This window comes from Lepidochelys olivacea (assembly GCF_965140295.1).
Source record: "Lepidochelys olivacea isolate rLepOli2 genome assembly, chromosome: 21".
Classification (NCBI taxonomy): Eukaryota; Metazoa; Chordata; order Testudines; family Cheloniidae; genus Lepidochelys; species Lepidochelys olivacea.
In genome coordinates this window covers 14,614,613-14,630,560 of record NC_140431.1, presented here as the reverse complement: position 1 = coordinate 14,630,560, position 15,948 = coordinate 14,614,613, and the positions used below count along the sequence as shown (strand labels likewise).

Here is a 15,948-nt window from a genome sequence, read left to right as displayed (position 1 = left end):
AACTTGTGACTGAGCTCGAGCAGATGTTTTAGAAAGAGATACCCGGTCTTGTCTTCAGGGATGATAAGAATCCTGCATTCCCTTCAGTAAGTTGTTCCAATGGTTGATTGCCATCCCCATTAAACATGTGCAAACGTATTCCCTGTTTGAATGTGTCTAGCTTCAACTTCCAGCCATTGGATCTCCTTCTATCCTGGTCTGCTAGATTGAAGAGCCCACTAATAACAGAAATCTTTTCCCCAGGAGGGTACTTATTCTGGGATCAAGGCATCTCTTGACCTTCTCTTGGGTAAGCTACTCAGGGTAGGTCTATACTGCAATCATGGGGAGTAGCCGAGCCCAAGCTAACTAGCTTTCATCTAGCAGCGAAGCCGTACAGCGTGGGCTATGCCGCTCAGTCTGCATGAGCCTGTCTGGAGCCCTGGGGAATTACTCGGTAGCTAGCCAGTGCCGCTGCGGCTTCACTGCTCCAGGACTCAAGCCAGTGAGATTAAAGCAGGTTCGAGTGTGTCTCCCTGAGCTGCAATCAGCCCTCCAAGTGCAGCGTCGGCTGCTTAAGCCTCTCATGCTTTGCAGACCGCCTCATTCTCCTAGCTCTTTTCCCGGGAAGTAACAAGGACGCAGACAGGTGCATTGATTCACGTAAGGACACAGGGAATTGGTGGAAAAACAGGTAGTGGACCCCAGGCTCCCAGTTCTCACTCTGACCACGGCACCCAGCTGGTGATGTGGGACCTGCAGGTGTGTTCGCAGCGATTCTCTGCAGCAACACATGCCTGGATTCTTCTTTCTCCATTCCTGCGCCTCCAGCCTCAGGCCTGCCCGCTCCGGGGTCATCATCGCGTCGGTCTGGCAGGCGTTGGGTCGCTTTGTGGGCAGTTTGGAGCTGGAACCCATGCGCAGGAGGCATTTGAGTTGCTCTGACTTTCCGGGCAGTGGAGGGAGTGAGCAGGGAAAAGCAGAGAAGCCTCGGCGAGTCTCAAGTTAAACCTGAGACTATAGTCCCCAAAAGAGGGAGTGTGGAACCCCCCTGAAGAAACTGACTCCCAGAGGAGATCCCCAGGGTGATTTCCCTCTGTCTGTCAGGCTCCTTGCAGGAATGGGTTTAGAGAAGGGCTGGTTGTAATTTTTGGAGGTGAAATCTAGTTTTTGTTTGTCTTGCCAAACTGTTCCCCCTTCAGTAACACAGTGGATAGAAGAGTCCAACACTTGCTTCTGTGGTCTCCGGGGTGTGTGTGTGGGGGTCATTGTGGTTCTGTTGTTCACCTCTAGCGTGTAGCATTCGACACTACATTTAGGAATAACCGTATCGCTTCCGCTCTCCAGGTGTTGTCTGTTTATCGCCATAAGGCACAGTCCTTGATCAAAGGAGAGATGTCATCTGACATGAAACGCGGTATTGTGAGCTCAGAGAAGGAGCGGAGGCAGGATGGCCTAGTGATAAGGGCACTAGTCTAGGAGTCAGGAGACCTGGATTCAATTGGCTGCTTTGTCACAGCCTCCCTCAGGCAAGTTAATTAGTCTCCCTGTGCCTCAGTTTCCCATCTGTACACTGCGCTGCCTCCCAGGAGGGTGTGGAGGGTAAAGAGGTGCTCTGTGGTGATGGAGCCATAGAAGTACCTAAGATAGATAGATAGCAGTGCAGTTTTTGGGTGGCAACAGCATGGCTTATTCAGACTAATCCCCCTGAATGTTAACCCCTGAATTCCCAGCTGAAGGCTGGGTTTAGGGAGCCAGCCCCAGCGCGTGTGCCTCCAAAGGCATGGTTCAGGGATACCGGTCAGTGTTTGAAGTGCCGTTGGGGCAGGATCAAACCCGTTTAAATTACTTTCTCCTGGAGGAGTCGGCTTTCCTTGCCCCTGCACTGCTACCCCACAAAAACATTGCAAAACAAAGCATGGGTCCCGGAGCTACAAACAGGTCTTTATTAGTTGGGGTGTTTTTTTTCTTCTTCTTCTTCTCTTTGAATGAAATTCCTGCCAGCTCTCTGGGAGAGAGAGGGAGAGAGCAGAAAGTTCCTTTAGCTCCTCCTCTCCGAGGCTCTCACGCCCCTGCCCTGCCCAGCCCGTGAAACCCAATAACCAAGATCATTCAACAATGCCTCCCCTTCACTGGCTGCATCTTTACTACACTCAGGAGTGCAGGGAATCCAGTGCCTGCTGGGTCTGAGAAGTCAGACTCTGTCCGAGCAGTCAGAGCCAGTGCAAGCCACCCTCACCCAGCTCATGAGGGCTGCAGCTGTGACCAAGATGGACAAGCTCTTCTTCTGGTGCACTTTTCTGTCCTCCTCTGCCACTCTCCAGGCAGCATCCACGGACCCAGGTGCTGCGCCAGCATGCCCGCCTCAGTGCCACTGTGAAGAAGATGGCATAATGCTCTCAGTGGATTGTTCAGAGCTGGGACTCTCCCAAGTCCCTGTCAGCCTGAGCCCCTTAACGGCTTACCTGTAAGTACCAAACTGTCATTTGCTTTGCAGGGCCAGGGCTGTCCTTGGGGCACAAGGATAGACACCCCCACCCCAGAATCAGCTGCAGCTTGCTTGGGCTCGGAATTTGGGGCCACACTTTGCTGATATAAAATTTCTCCCGCAAATTAGAAACAAAACCAAAAGGCAGCTATTATTTCAGGACCTGCTGAGCCAACTCCCCCCTCCTCCCTATGCCCCTCTGCATAATGCTGTTTATACTGTGATGTTATGCATGCTTTGCTTCTTGATTGCAACGGATCAGAGGAGCTGGTTTGCTGGGCAGATTCTGATTGTTTGAGAGCATAATGGAGTATTTATACTGAGCAATTACCGCCAACTGTCCTGGCTCTTTCTGTCAAACATTTCAATGGCTGTGATAACCCATGGCTTTGGGGGCTTTCAGTTTGGGTTGGCCACCAGCAGCGTTGGAATTGTCTGTTTTAGACGGATAATAAAGTTTCACCAGGTGGTTCACTTCAAAGATCTTAATTTTCCAAGCGCTGGCCCAGCCCTGTTGCCACAGGGTACCCAACAGGGCTCAGTTCAAAGAGGATTTTGCAGGGTTGACTTCTAGCGCCACGGATGGTCCCAGTGGTTCCACTCTGCTTACGTCCCAGTTGTGGAGAGGACTGGGACTAACCTGCCCTCTTGAGAACTTCCCCGTGCTCTACAAGGGAGGGCTTGGAAGGGCAGCTGGGTACCTCCACTGGGTGCCCTGCTCTGCATGAGACAGGTCGGCTTTGGCATTCTCTGGGAAAGACACTTTGTAGCTGTATTCACAATTTGTGCTGCAGAAAGGATGGGAAGGAGCTTGGCTTTTGAATTTAGGGACAGAGCTGAAGGGCTGCCAGAGAAATGTAGTCAACATAAAAACCATACTGTGTACCTGGCAAACAGCAGCGGGTTATGCTGAGCACCCCGGTCAGTGCAGAGGGCAGTCTTGCCTATTGCCTAGAACAACAGGCTTAGGAAGGAAGCAGGAGCCCTGACTTGTATTTCAGACTTTGCCACTGATTTCCTCAGGCAGGTTGCTGCCTCGGTTTCCCCCTCTGTGAGGTGGGGATAATGATACTGACCCTCTGTTGTGAAGTGCTTTGGGAGCCCTGGATGGAAGGTGCTAGAGAAGGGTGCCATCTCCTCTCCCCAGTCCATTTTTGCCCGAGGCAGAGTTGGCATTCAGCCCTCCTGTTGCAGTGTCTCTGTCTCTCACTGGCAGTCAGGTGGGAAGGGCTGTGTGGGATCCCATTCAGAATGGATGCTTTTCAGCGGTGAGCAGGAAATACAAGGGAGACGCCTAGTGCAAGGTGCATGTACCTTTAGGTGGGGACCCTGCAGCATGACTGTCACCCTCAGGTGTCTCCTACAGCAGAAGCATCTCACCCTAAGCACCTCGCAGCCAGCTGGGGTTCTGTCTGCAAACAAGCACTGCAGGATGAGGGATGCCAGCTTTGGCCCGTGCGTCCCCAGGGCGGTGGATGGTAAGCACAGCAGACCAGTGCTATTGCGATGGCAAAGTAAAGCCCCATCAGGGACCCGTTCCATCTTTTAATTCATTTCAGGACTTGTGCATTCTCCTGCTAAGAACCTCTGTAGGAACACGGTCCCCTCCTCAGTAGATGCAGGGAGGGTGCTGCCGGACCTCTGCTAGCCCATGCACGCTTTGCACTAGCCGCCGCCCGGGTCACGTAGGTGGCTAACATTATTCTAATAGGATTGTCAGACTCTCCATAACTCCTTAGCCACATTAATCAGAGGAGTGCAGGGTCCCTGGGGCAAGGACCCTGCCAAGCAGGGCAGTCGCTAGCAGAGTGGGCATGCCGATGTGGCGGCTGTTTGCAGTGGGGTGAGGATTGCAGCCTGTGGGGTGTTGTGAAGACATTTTAGGCCTGATTGTCATAGTCACTGGGTCCCCCGCAGGCACGGCAGGTGGCTCAGCACCTCTGAGAACCAGGCTGTTTCTGGATGAGGTCAGTCTTTCCCCTGACTGTTGGCGTCCTGCTGTTTCCCTGCTGTGCCGATCAGTTTCTATCCTGCCCATCCCAAGGTGTCATTGTCTTTTTAACTGCTTCGCCCCTTCGCTGAGGGATTTCCCTGGTACGAACATTAGCCCACTTTGCTCATGGGGTGGCGCCATTGACAGCAGTTTGGAGGAAACGTGCGGGCATGGTAACATCCCGAGCCCAACACCCCATTGGCAAAGCCAGTCTGGGGGAGTTATTGGCACTTACCTTGCAGGCCCCATCATGTGAGGGACTAGAGTGTCTGGCCCCTTGGTGCTGCCTCTCAGAGACTCGGGAGAATGCCAGCAAGCTGGCTGCGTGATTAAAAGGCTTCAGATGGCGGAGCCTAGCCTGTAAATTAATACATGACACCCTGTAATGTAAATATGGGAGATGCCCTGGGCTCGTGGCTACAGTCGGGGACTAGGGGGGGCTGGGTTTTACTCCCATCTCTGCCACTGGGTAACCTGCTTTGCTGCAAGTCACTGAGGGCCGGATTTTCCAGGGCTCAGCACCCACACGTGGAGCCAGATTTTCCAAACTGCTCAGCAACATCGAGCTCTCTTGAAAACCTGGCACGGGCTGTGCGGGGGGGGGGCTGGGCCGGGCCCTTGTGAACGTTTCTGGCTTCAGTCCACACTGAGGCACCTAAATAAGTGGCCAGACTTTGGGGAGAGCCCTGAGGGCTAAAATTCAGGGGGCTCATTTGAGTGGCTAGACATAGATTCAGGTGTTTTCTGTTCAACACCCAACGTTCGGACCTTTTAGCCGGCGCCGCTTTGTGCCTCAGTTTCCCTGCCTGTATAATGAGACTAATTCTGTTCACCTCTGCAGAGCATTTGACTGTCTTAGAGGAATGGGGCTAGGGCAACGCTAAGGGGTTTTTATATTAACCCCAGGTGATTAGGCTCTCCGTCTCAGACAGCAGGGTGAGAAACTGGACCAACGAGTCTGAGGTCCTGCCCCCATCCCTAAAATGTTTCATCTCGAAGGCGATCAAAGCAGGGCCTGGGAGTCAGCACTGGCAGCCCACTGTGTCCTCTTAGCTGTTCCGTCTCAACAGCTCCGTCTCTCGCAGTGTCTTTGCTATGGGGATTGCCAAGTCCCGCTCCTGGATGGTGGCAGCGGGGTGATGGGGAGAAAGGCTAAGGCTGCAGCCTGATTTCCCGATAGCCGAGGCAGCTAGATGGAGGCTGCTCCAGGTAGCAGCAGCTGCAGAGGGGGAAAGCTCGCCTGGTGATCTGGGAGGGGCCAGTCCACCTCGGTCTCTGCCCCGCCAAGTTCCTGGAGAAACGCAGTGCCCTGGTGCTGGCCTTCAGGTGGCAGGCTAGAGCCTGCCCCATCTCCCCCAAAGTCCTCTCTGAACTCAGGCCGCCCGGGACAGCCATTCAGCCCAGTGCCATCACCCTACCACCCACCACCACACATCCACCATCGCAGCACTGCTCCCTGGGTGCAGCATGGAGCCCAGCCCCCCGTGGGCTTTAGTGGCATCTCTGAGGGTCCCCCAAACAGAAGCCTTCTCATTGCCCGAGCTGTCTCCATGGGGAGTGGGGCAGGGAGCTCCCCGCCGCATTCTCAGCTGGCCTAGAGATTCTGAGCAGGCGTCTGGAATTTAGCAGCCCTGCTGGGAATGTGAAGCCCTGCCGCCACCGTCGCTGCCCTCTCCCCGCCATGGGAAAGGCTCTCTGAGGTTCTCCCACCCACGGCTCTGCAGTTGCTGCTTCCAGGGCCGTGGGGAGCCGGGCAGGGAAAGCTGGGGACCCCCTCGTCACATCCCTCAAGCGGAACCTGCTGCCAGGAGCAACCTCGCCTGAGTTTGCATTCCCCCTCCTCCCCGTTTTCATCAGCCGCCCATGCTGGCCAGCAACAGGGCTGGGATCGGGGATGGGCAGTTCTCGCTGCGGCTAAGGTTGGGCAAAGCCCAGAACGTACGGCTGGCCAGTGGGGTGTATTCCCGCATGGAGGCCCTGGTCTGCCTGTCCCCTCCGTCAGTGAGGAGGGGGGCTCGGGGCATGGCTTGTTTCTCTACATTCAATCATTAGAGGAGGATGTCCTGCCCCTGCCCCCAACACGAAGGCTATGCGCCCCATCTGGCCAAGAGCCTCCGGGCAGCTCCCAGCTCTCCTGGGGAAGTCCACGGGGGCGTGCCAGCCCCTGGAGGCACAGTCGTCCCACGCTACGCCCCGGAGTAGAGGCTTGGCACGGAGATATCACCCCGCTCCAGCTCAGCGGTGAAACCTTTCCAAACTCCTCTCCTCTGCCCTGCGCTGCAGCGGGCCACCCTGCTGAGGTGACGCGCCCCTTCAGGGCCTGCTCCCTTTGGGTACTAGCCCCAGCGAAGAAGCCAGACCCCCTCTCAGGAGCAGCTCCGCCCAAGGGGGTGGCCTTTGTATAGGACCTTCCCCTGCCCCACCAAGCCTGGCTTGCACGAGCCGAACCCCCTGTCGCAGGGCTGGCTGGAAAACAGAGGTAGACGAGATTTCCAGCCTCCCTGAATAACTTGCCCCTGCTGATTTCTCATTGGCTGTGGAAAGGAAACGTGGTGAACGTACTGCCTGGCAAGACCTTGCTGAGACAGAAACACAGCCTCAGCCTGTCTGCAAGGAGAGGCTGTTAGGCTCACGCCATGCACCCCGAGATAAACACGTGAACACTCTCGCTGGAGGGTTGCAACATAACCCTGCTTTATTTCTCAGAATCCAGACCGATAACACATGAGAACCTGAAAACAGAGAGAGACAAAACAGGCTGCTCCCTGAGGAGCGAGTCCCAACTCACCCCACTTTGCTTTAAAAAGACTCTTTCCAAGGGCTGTCTGCTGACTGACTTGGTGGACCCAAAGTCCACAGCTTCCCTCACCGCCCCCTTGCCTGTGAGCAGGACCAGGAATCCCTCACATCTCACAGAACAGCTTGTCATTTTTAACCAGTTTCCAGTACACCACAGAACTGTTCCCCTGATGGATGGTAAACATTTCCTCGCTGGTCCTCCCAGGAACGGGCTGTGTATGCAGTGGGAAGCTCCCATGGTACTTAGAGGGGAAACAAATAGGACTCAGGCCAAACCACGGCCTTCTTGCTAACACACAGCCAATCACTCCAGCTCCGAGCTGCCGGGGCCTGACTAGCTGTTAGAGGTGAAATGAAGACCCTAGACTAATTTGACTACCACTGAGGAGTGCCCACCTCGCACGTAGCAGGAATTCCTGAAGTGGGGCCGCTGCGGGGGGGGGGGGGGGGAAGGGGGAGGGAACAGGGATGGGAGGGAGAGCAGTAGCCATTTGGTGCACGGATGCCTCTAGCCACACCAACAGGTTGCATAAGCACTGGCCTGAGCATAGGCTGCCTGTCTGCTCCCTGAAGGGGAAATGCAGCACCGAGTGTTGCGGGGAAGGGAAAGCCCCCCACAGAGGGAAGGGCTTGGGGCTCCGGACCTAATGCAAACCCCACTCCCAAACGCAGGTGGGTGAAGCTGTTGGGGGCAGCTTGTGAAGACGGTGCGGGGCAGGGACTGTCTCATTTTTTGCTACTCGCAGCACCAGGAGAGAGCCGGCCCTGCCCGGCGGGCCAGCCCAAGGCGTATCGGTGTTTCCTATTTGCATTGCTATAGCACCTAGGAGCCTGAGCCGTGGACTGGGACCTCACGGTGCTGGGGGCTTTACAAACACAGAACAAAAAGACGGTCTTTGCTTCCAATCTCGCCGTCACCTAAGCCCAGAAGCGGTTAATAGGCGTGTGGACGTAAGTGGTGCCGAGGCCTTGTTCTGGCCTCTGCCCGGGGCAATTACAGCCCAAGCACATTGCTGGCACTCTGACGTTTGGTAAGGAGCCGATAGCCAAGGGTTTTCCCACAGCAAAATGGAAACGGGCCCCAGCTCGTGCTAATGTGCCCCGGGAGCTCGGGAATGGCCTGACGCGGTCTCCCCGGTCACTGGGAGTCTGTCGGCACTGACGTCGGGGACGTGCCCACAGCGCACGCAAACAGCCATGAGCTTAACTTTCCAGCTACAGCAGCAGGGGCCGCAGCGCGGGTTAGCCGCCCAAGTACGACGCCGTGGCTGCACTGCTCTTGGTCCCCGAGCTAGCGTGAGTCACTGCCCGCCGCAGTGCAGACATGCCGATAACACGCTACGGGGCCGGGGGTCGCTTGGCGACTACAAGGATGGGCCAGTGGGGGCGGCACTTGCCGAGGCTTTTGGGAACTTGGGTTCAATTTCCGGAAGAGCAATAGACTCCTTGGTTAGTGCCTTAGCCTGGCTGGGCTTCAGTTCCCCATCTGTACAATAGGTGTAATAGCAGTGCCCTGCTGCCCAGGAGCGTGTTAGGGTAAACCCGGGCCCTCAGATACTACTGTAATGGGGCCCAGATTAGTACCCTAGATAGCGACACACATGCTGCCGTGAGTCATGACAAGGCAGGATTTCCCGAGCGTCCGGAAATCCACTTTGTCTCTCCTGTCAGTGTGTAGCTCAGTCAGTTTGCACAGAGGTATGATCCCTCTACTGCAGAGCCACGGATCCAAATCAGAGTGGGTCAGGCTGCAGAGGAAACCAGAGGGCATGTGACCCTTTGAAAGGCTGGCTCTGTGCGTGAGCTTTTCTCCTGTCCCCGGGTGGGTTAGGGAATGCCATTTCTGGGCTCATGCTGCCAGAAATCCGTAAGTCTCTCATTCTGCAGCCTTCCCTATGGAAACGAGACCTGCGCTGGGAGCCTGGCTGCAAGGTGAGGTGTGGCTGCTATAAAGGAATTAAAAGGAATGTTTTTGAGTGCTGGGGCCTGGATTCTCCTCCCGCAGGATATGAGTAAGTCCCCTTGACTCCAGTGGGAGTAACTCATACGCAGCCCCAGAATAGGGCCTCTGGGACAAGAAAGGAGTGAAATCTGACGCAGAAGAAAAGCATTTTCCGTGCATCACACCCAAGCATGCACACAAATGCAGGGACCTCGATGGGAGTCATGTAGCTTAAACCCAGGGCCTTGAGCCAACACTAGATCTCTGATGTAATGGGCAGTTTACAAGATAAGCAGTGGGATCTAGTGGGTAGGCCACTAGACAGGGAGCTGGGATCTAGTGCAGATTCTGCCACTGTCGGCTGTGTCCCCTTAGCTTAGTCCCCCAGTGGCTCTGTGCTTTTGGCTCCCCATCTGTGCTGGGGGTGGGTAATAAGAAATCCCCACCTTTGAGTGGGTAGAAATGCTGCATCAGTTATCTGTATTATCCAAAGAGCCTCACCGTCTTGCAGACAGTATTGATTAAAGTGAGTCTGATGTGGGTTGCTTGTGGCGCAGTCCCAGGGGGTCCTATTGCCTGCTGCTAGGAAGGATTCACATTCACATTCAGCTTCCTACTGCATGAGTTTAAAGGGAAGGCCTCTTGTAACAGCAGCCTGGGAGTCAGGACAGCTGGATTCTGTTTCTGATTCAGTCACCAAATTGGTGTTTGATTCTTGGCACCCCACATGAGACCTGCTTCTACACCCGCTTAAATCAGGAGACTTAGATAGCAGACTAGACTGGGCAGATTTGTTGCTTTGTTCTTATGTTCTAGGATAAATGACTAGAGCTGAGCAAATCATTTACCTCTTGTAAGTTTTTGCATGGACAGCACCTCTTCTCGCGTTAACGGACAGATCGCAGCATTCTTCATTGGAAATGGATTCATAAATTTACCCAGCTGGCCTGCAGATCACTGTGGCTCTTCCTAACTTGTGCTGTGCTGGTTAGTTTCGGAGGTCAGGCATCCTTGACGGTGTTCCCTAATTGGACAATGTGCGTTTACTCATTGTCACAGTGCAATATACAAGCATGACAGCAGGATTCAGCATTAGAAATGGATGCATTTGAGCTTCGGTGCAGCTTTTGGGCTCCGACGTTAGGACAGAGGCAAGGGGAAGGAGCGTGCTCGAGCTGGCATTCCCCGGTGTGTTTGAATGAACAGTCGCCAGCAGGTTTGTCTATAATCTGTTCTGCTGTAATCAGCACTCAAATATGCTGCGGCCACTGCCTGCCCTCTGCAGACCAGGCATCAGAGTGGCTGTAATGACCCATCAGTCTCCCCGCCTCGATTGGCTGGACTGGCCATGAAAACAGACACCCTCCAGCCCATGCCCTCTGGACACCTCTGAGCAACAACTGTCATCACCAAGGAGTGACCCTAGGAGATCAGAAGCCTCTGTGCCTTTGGGGGGAGGGATAGCTCAGTGGTTTGAGCATTGGCCTGCTAAACCCAGGGTTGTGAGTTCAATCCTTGAGGGGGCCATTTAGGGATCTGGGGCAAAAATTGGGGATTGGTCCCCCTTTGAGCAGTAGGTTGGACTAGATGATCTCCTGAGGTCCCTTCCAACCCTGATATTCTATGATACTATGACAGGGAAGGGCAGGTTGTCTGGGCGCACAGAGGAACAACGTGGGCCTTGTGTCTGAGTCTTGCATCTTAGGCACCTAAAGAGCTTTGAGGATCCGGGCCCTCTTGCCTTGTGCTGCTCTGTGGAGCGCAGTTCCGTGGGAAGATGCTCTTTGCCCATCTGTGGTGCCCAAGGACCTTGGCAGCATCGGGAAATGCCAGGGGGATCTTGGCAGCTGCGGAAATCTGCGCCCCGGCGGGTCAAAGCAGCTTGAATCAAACCGAACTGGGCCTGCCATTCCCAGCCCTGCAGCGCGGCAGGCTGCGGGGGGAGACCCGCCTTCAAAGGCAATGACTGGTAATAAACAGATAATGAACTTCAGCTGTTTTGGACTCCCTGAAGAGCCTAGACCAAAACCAACCCGAAATACATTGTCGTTTCTCATTCTGTCTCCCCTACCCCAAAGCCAATAGATTTGTTTTTGTTCTTAATGATCTGCCTTTGTCTGGGAAGTGGGCTTGTAAGAGGAACCAAAAAATAACCCCAAAACCACAGCTGCTGGGCATGTGCTTCTAAATGGCCTTATTTATCAACTAGGACTCAAGTGATTCCCTCATCAGCCATACAGTAGCCAGGATTCTTAGCTCCTAAGAATTTAGCTAAGGGTTTGGTCTAGGGCGGCTCTCAAGACTCTGGGAGGTGCTGATTGGCTGCCAAAGAATTGGGGAAGTCCCACCGTCCCATCCCCCGCAATCACAGTCATGAGTTGCTGCAGGTAGGGGATGAGGATAACCGATTCGGCAACTGGGTGGCTGAACTGAAAAATTGGGAGCGGGGGGAGGGAGAGAAAGAAATTGAATTCTTCGGGGAAATGAAAAAGTTTTTAAAAAGTTGATTGAGGTCAAATGAACAATGTAGTTCAATCCAAAAGTTAGCATTTCATTTCTGAGGGGTTTTTCCTTTTTAACTAACTACATAAAATGCATGTGAAATTTGAAACAAAGTCATTTTGAGTCCAAACATTGAAATGTTTTGACTTTTTCACACTGTTTTGTTTCAACTGAAACAATTTGGCGAATTTGACATGAATTCGCACCGTGTTTTAGATTATCTGGATCTGCAAAGCCAGCGAAGAAAAGTGCCGTCAGAAAAATGTTGCCCATCTCTTCTTGTGATATCCCTGAATGGATCAGGCAGGATGCGGGAGAATTAGCAGGGGGCATGATGGGAAGATGCTGAATTTGCCAAGGAGTTGCACAATCAAGAGATCAGTCTCCATGAAACACGGACTATCACCAATTCTTCAAAGAAAATGCTCGAATTGAATTCTGAATTGACTTTTGTAGCAAGACATAAACTTAACAATTCAGCTGTTGGGTGAGCTAATTTCTAGAAGTGGTCGAAAAAAATTGACAGAAGTTTTCCCTCAGAAAATGCAACTCCGTCAAAATTGAAATGTTTTGCAAGAACATGTCAATTTCAATGAATTTTTTTAATGGATTTTTTAAAAAAAAGTTTGACTCCAAAAGGAGTATTTTGTTCTGGTTTTCTTGTTTCATTCTGTTCCATTCTGACATTCTGATTTCATTTCATTTTCACTTTAAAAAAAAACACCCTTTCCTAAACTTTTAATTAATCGTAATATATTATACTGACACATATTTTATATTAGAGATTATTATTTTATGTTTCAACATAATTGAAATAAAACATTTCAATTTTTGTTTTGATATTTCCGAAACAAAATATTTCAGAATTGTTCCGCTGTAAATTGAGAGATTTTGTATTTGGTCCCAATTTGGAATAAAAGAAGATTTTGAAATGTGGGATAAAAGTCCCATTCTCCAACCATCTACACTTATTTCCTTCCCTGTTGTGTGCTTATCCTACCACTCCCGCAGATGTTGTAGCTCTCATTTATCCTGGAGTGGAAGCTGTTTGGGGCAGGGACCTTATCTTCCATAAATACAACACCTAGCATGGTTTGGATGCTACTCTGTATGACCGGAGTCCTAAGGGGAGCCAACTGAGGTCACTCAATTAGAGTGAACTGCAAAGAATGGGGCAGACAATCCCCCAAACTGGTGGATATTCCAATACTTAGATTTACCAAGACAGCATAAAACAGCTTCTATAATACCTTACTGGTTATCCAGAAGTCAACAACACAGTTCCCTTAAAGCAGGGGTTCTCAAACTGAGGGTCGGGACCCCTCAGGGGATTGCGAGGTTATTACATTGGGGGAGGGGGCGCAAGCTGTCAGCTTCCACCCCAAGCCCCGCTTTGCCTCCAGTATTTATAATGGTGTTAAATATATAAAAAAGTGTTTTTAATTTATAAGGGGAGGAGGGTCACACTCAGAGGCTTGCTATGTGAAAGGGGTCACCAGTACAAAAGTTTGAGAACCACTGCCTTAAAATAACCCAGCCTCAGGCCTCCACCGAGACACCCAAATCAAATATGATGAGGATTACTGAAAATATTATTCATTGTATAAAAAATGTTCTACAAATCCCAAAGGATCAGCCACATTGCCTCCCGGGTTAATGAATATTCCAGATCTTACCCAAATACACGCTTACAGCCAATTCTTATTAACTAGACTAAAATTTATTAAAAAAGAAAAGAGAGAGAGAGTATGGTTAAAAGATCAGTGTACATACAGACATAAGTACAATCTTGAGCTTCAGATTCATAGCAGAGATGGTGAGCTTTGTAGATGCCAAGAGTTCTTTCAGAAATAGTCCATTGGTTATAGTCCAATGTTTATATTTCAGGGCAATCCAGTCAGAGCTGGGATCTCAGTCCTTATGGCTTCGGCTTCCCCTGCATGAAGCCTCAGGCAGATCTGAGATCACAGGATCAGGACCCAAGCAATTTTTCGTACAGTTTCAGGCCTTCTTTGACAGCTCGGAGTCCTTTGGCGAGCAATAGGCCTCATGGGGACTTTGAAGTGGACCCATTTCCTAAGCATCGCCGGTAATTATCTCCACTGATGAACATAAGGCAATTATCTGTTCTTCCACCATTTGCAGATCATTTGCTATACATTTCAAAGACAGATGAATACAGTGATATCCTATCTTTACAGTTCATTTAAATGTTAAGATGTCCTTTTGATCTCTGAATTAACAGAATACAGCACAGACAGGGACAGTTTGGTTACATTGTTGACCACTACCAATAAATATGTAAAAGCGGCAAGGAGTCCTGTGGCACCTTATAGACTAACAGACCTATTGGAGCATGCACTTTCGTGGGTGAATACCCACTTTATCAGATGCATGTAGTGAAAATTTCCAGAGGCAGGTATAAATATGCAAGCAAGAATCAGGCTAGGGGTAACGAGGTTAGTGCAATCAGGGAGGATGAGGCCCTCTTCTAGCAGTTGAGGCGTGAACACCAAGGGAGGAGAAATGGCTTTTGTAGTTGGCGAGCCATTCACAGTCTTTGTTTATCCTGAGCTGATGGTGTCAAATTTGCAAATGAACTGCAGTTCAGCAGTTTCTCTTTGAAGTCTGGTCCTGAAGTTTTTTTGCAGCAGGATGGCTGCCTTTAAATCTGCTATTGTGTGTCCAGGGAGGTTGAAGTATTCTCCTACAGGTTTTCGTATATTGCCATTCCTAATATCTGATTTGTGTCCATTTATCCTTTTACGTTGGGACTGTCCAGTCTGGCTGATGTACATAGCAGAGGGGCATTGCTGGCACATGATGGCGTAGATTACATTGGTGGATGTGCAGGTGAATGAACCAGTGATGGTGTGGCTGATCTGGTTAGGTCCTGTGATGGTGTCACTGGTATAGATATGTGGGCAGAGTTGGCATCGAGGTTTGTTGCATGGATTTGTTCCTGAGTTAGAGTTACTATGGTGCGGTGTGTCGTTGCTGGTGAGCGTATGCTTCAGGTTGGCGGGTTGTCTGTGGGCGAGGACTGGCCTCCCTCCCTGACAGCAAGTGGGCCAGTGTAGAGAAAATGCAGTGTAGTCTGGAAGACAGTGTGGTATAGTGATTAGAGCAAAGGTGAAGCAGTTGAGAGATCTGGGTTCTGCAACTGACTCATGGATGTGACTCTGAGCAGAGCAAGCTCTGCACCTCGGTTTCTCTAAAATGAGCATGGTACCAGTGCGGGGAGAAATGTTTCACGTGAAACCTTTTTTCACAGAAAAATGAAGGTTTGGGCTGACTGAAACCATTCGCGAGTTCGGGTGGATTTTGGCCATTTGTTTCGGCTGGAGAAACAAGAATTTTATTTCTGACTTGTGTTTCGGGAAGACAATACGTTCTCGATTTTAGTTAAAAGCAAATTAAGAAACCTCAGAATGAAACATTTTGTTTTGTGTCAATTGAAACATTTTGGTCGACTCAAATGAAGGTTTTTTTGATGTTTCAGTGCACCCAAAACATGGAATTTTTTTGCTTCGCATCGACCCAAAACTTTTTTTTTTTTCATTTTTCAGTTCAGCCACCAAACCAAAAAACTGGTTATTTTGCACAGTTCTGCTTAGTACTAGCCCCTCAGTATGGACATAGGGGCAATTGGATTATTTGTGCTTTTTTCTTTAAAAAAATTATATCCCACATGCATTCGCATCCATCCTGGCATATGGTGACACAGCCTGCAGCAGCGAGAGTCCAAGATGTGAGTTTGTGGGGCTTGCGGCTCAGGCGGGAGCTCGGGCTCTGAGCCTGTGGGGGAAGCAGTCGATCTGGGCTCGGAGGCTTTGAAGCTCGCACTGATGGACCAGGGGTCAGGTCTGAGCGGAGAACGTACAGCTGCAGCTGGGATGCTCCCCAAGGGCCGCTTGCTCTCAACAGCATGGTGCGTGGTGGGTTTGGATTTCCACCTTCCCAGCAGCCCTGGCTCCTCTCTCCTGCCCGCCAGCCTGTCCTGGTCCCTCCTCCCAGGGTAAGCAGTGCATGGCAGCTTCCCTCTCCCTCCCTCCTTCCCTTTCCTCCTTGCAGAAGCAGCTCATAAATCTGCCCAGGGCAATGAAAACCCTGAGCTCAAAGCCCTTAGATCTTCACGGGAGGGGCTCTACCTGGCGATTAAAGGAGTTTAGGGTTTGCTTTGAAAAGCTCTTTGATTTTGGCAGAAGCCAGGGTGCCAGAGGGCGGCCCGTGCATACATCTCCC

The 15,948-nt window shown here is 51.4% G+C and overlaps 1 protein-coding gene across 1 annotated transcript in view; it reads left to right on the top strand.

Moving 5' to 3' along the window:
* The first annotated feature begins 2,127 nt into the window (after positions 1-2,127).
* The window catches only part of LGR6 (leucine rich repeat containing G protein-coupled receptor 6), a 201,204-nt gene continuing 187,383 nt past the window's right edge, over positions 2,128-15,948 (top strand). Inside the window, exon 1 of the mRNA XM_084611351.1 lies at positions 2,128-2,446. Within this exon, the coding sequence (XP_084467477.1) occupies positions 2,226-2,446 (221 nt within the window). The 5' untranslated portion in view covers positions 2,128-2,225. The remainder of the gene's footprint in view (positions 2,447-15,948) is intronic.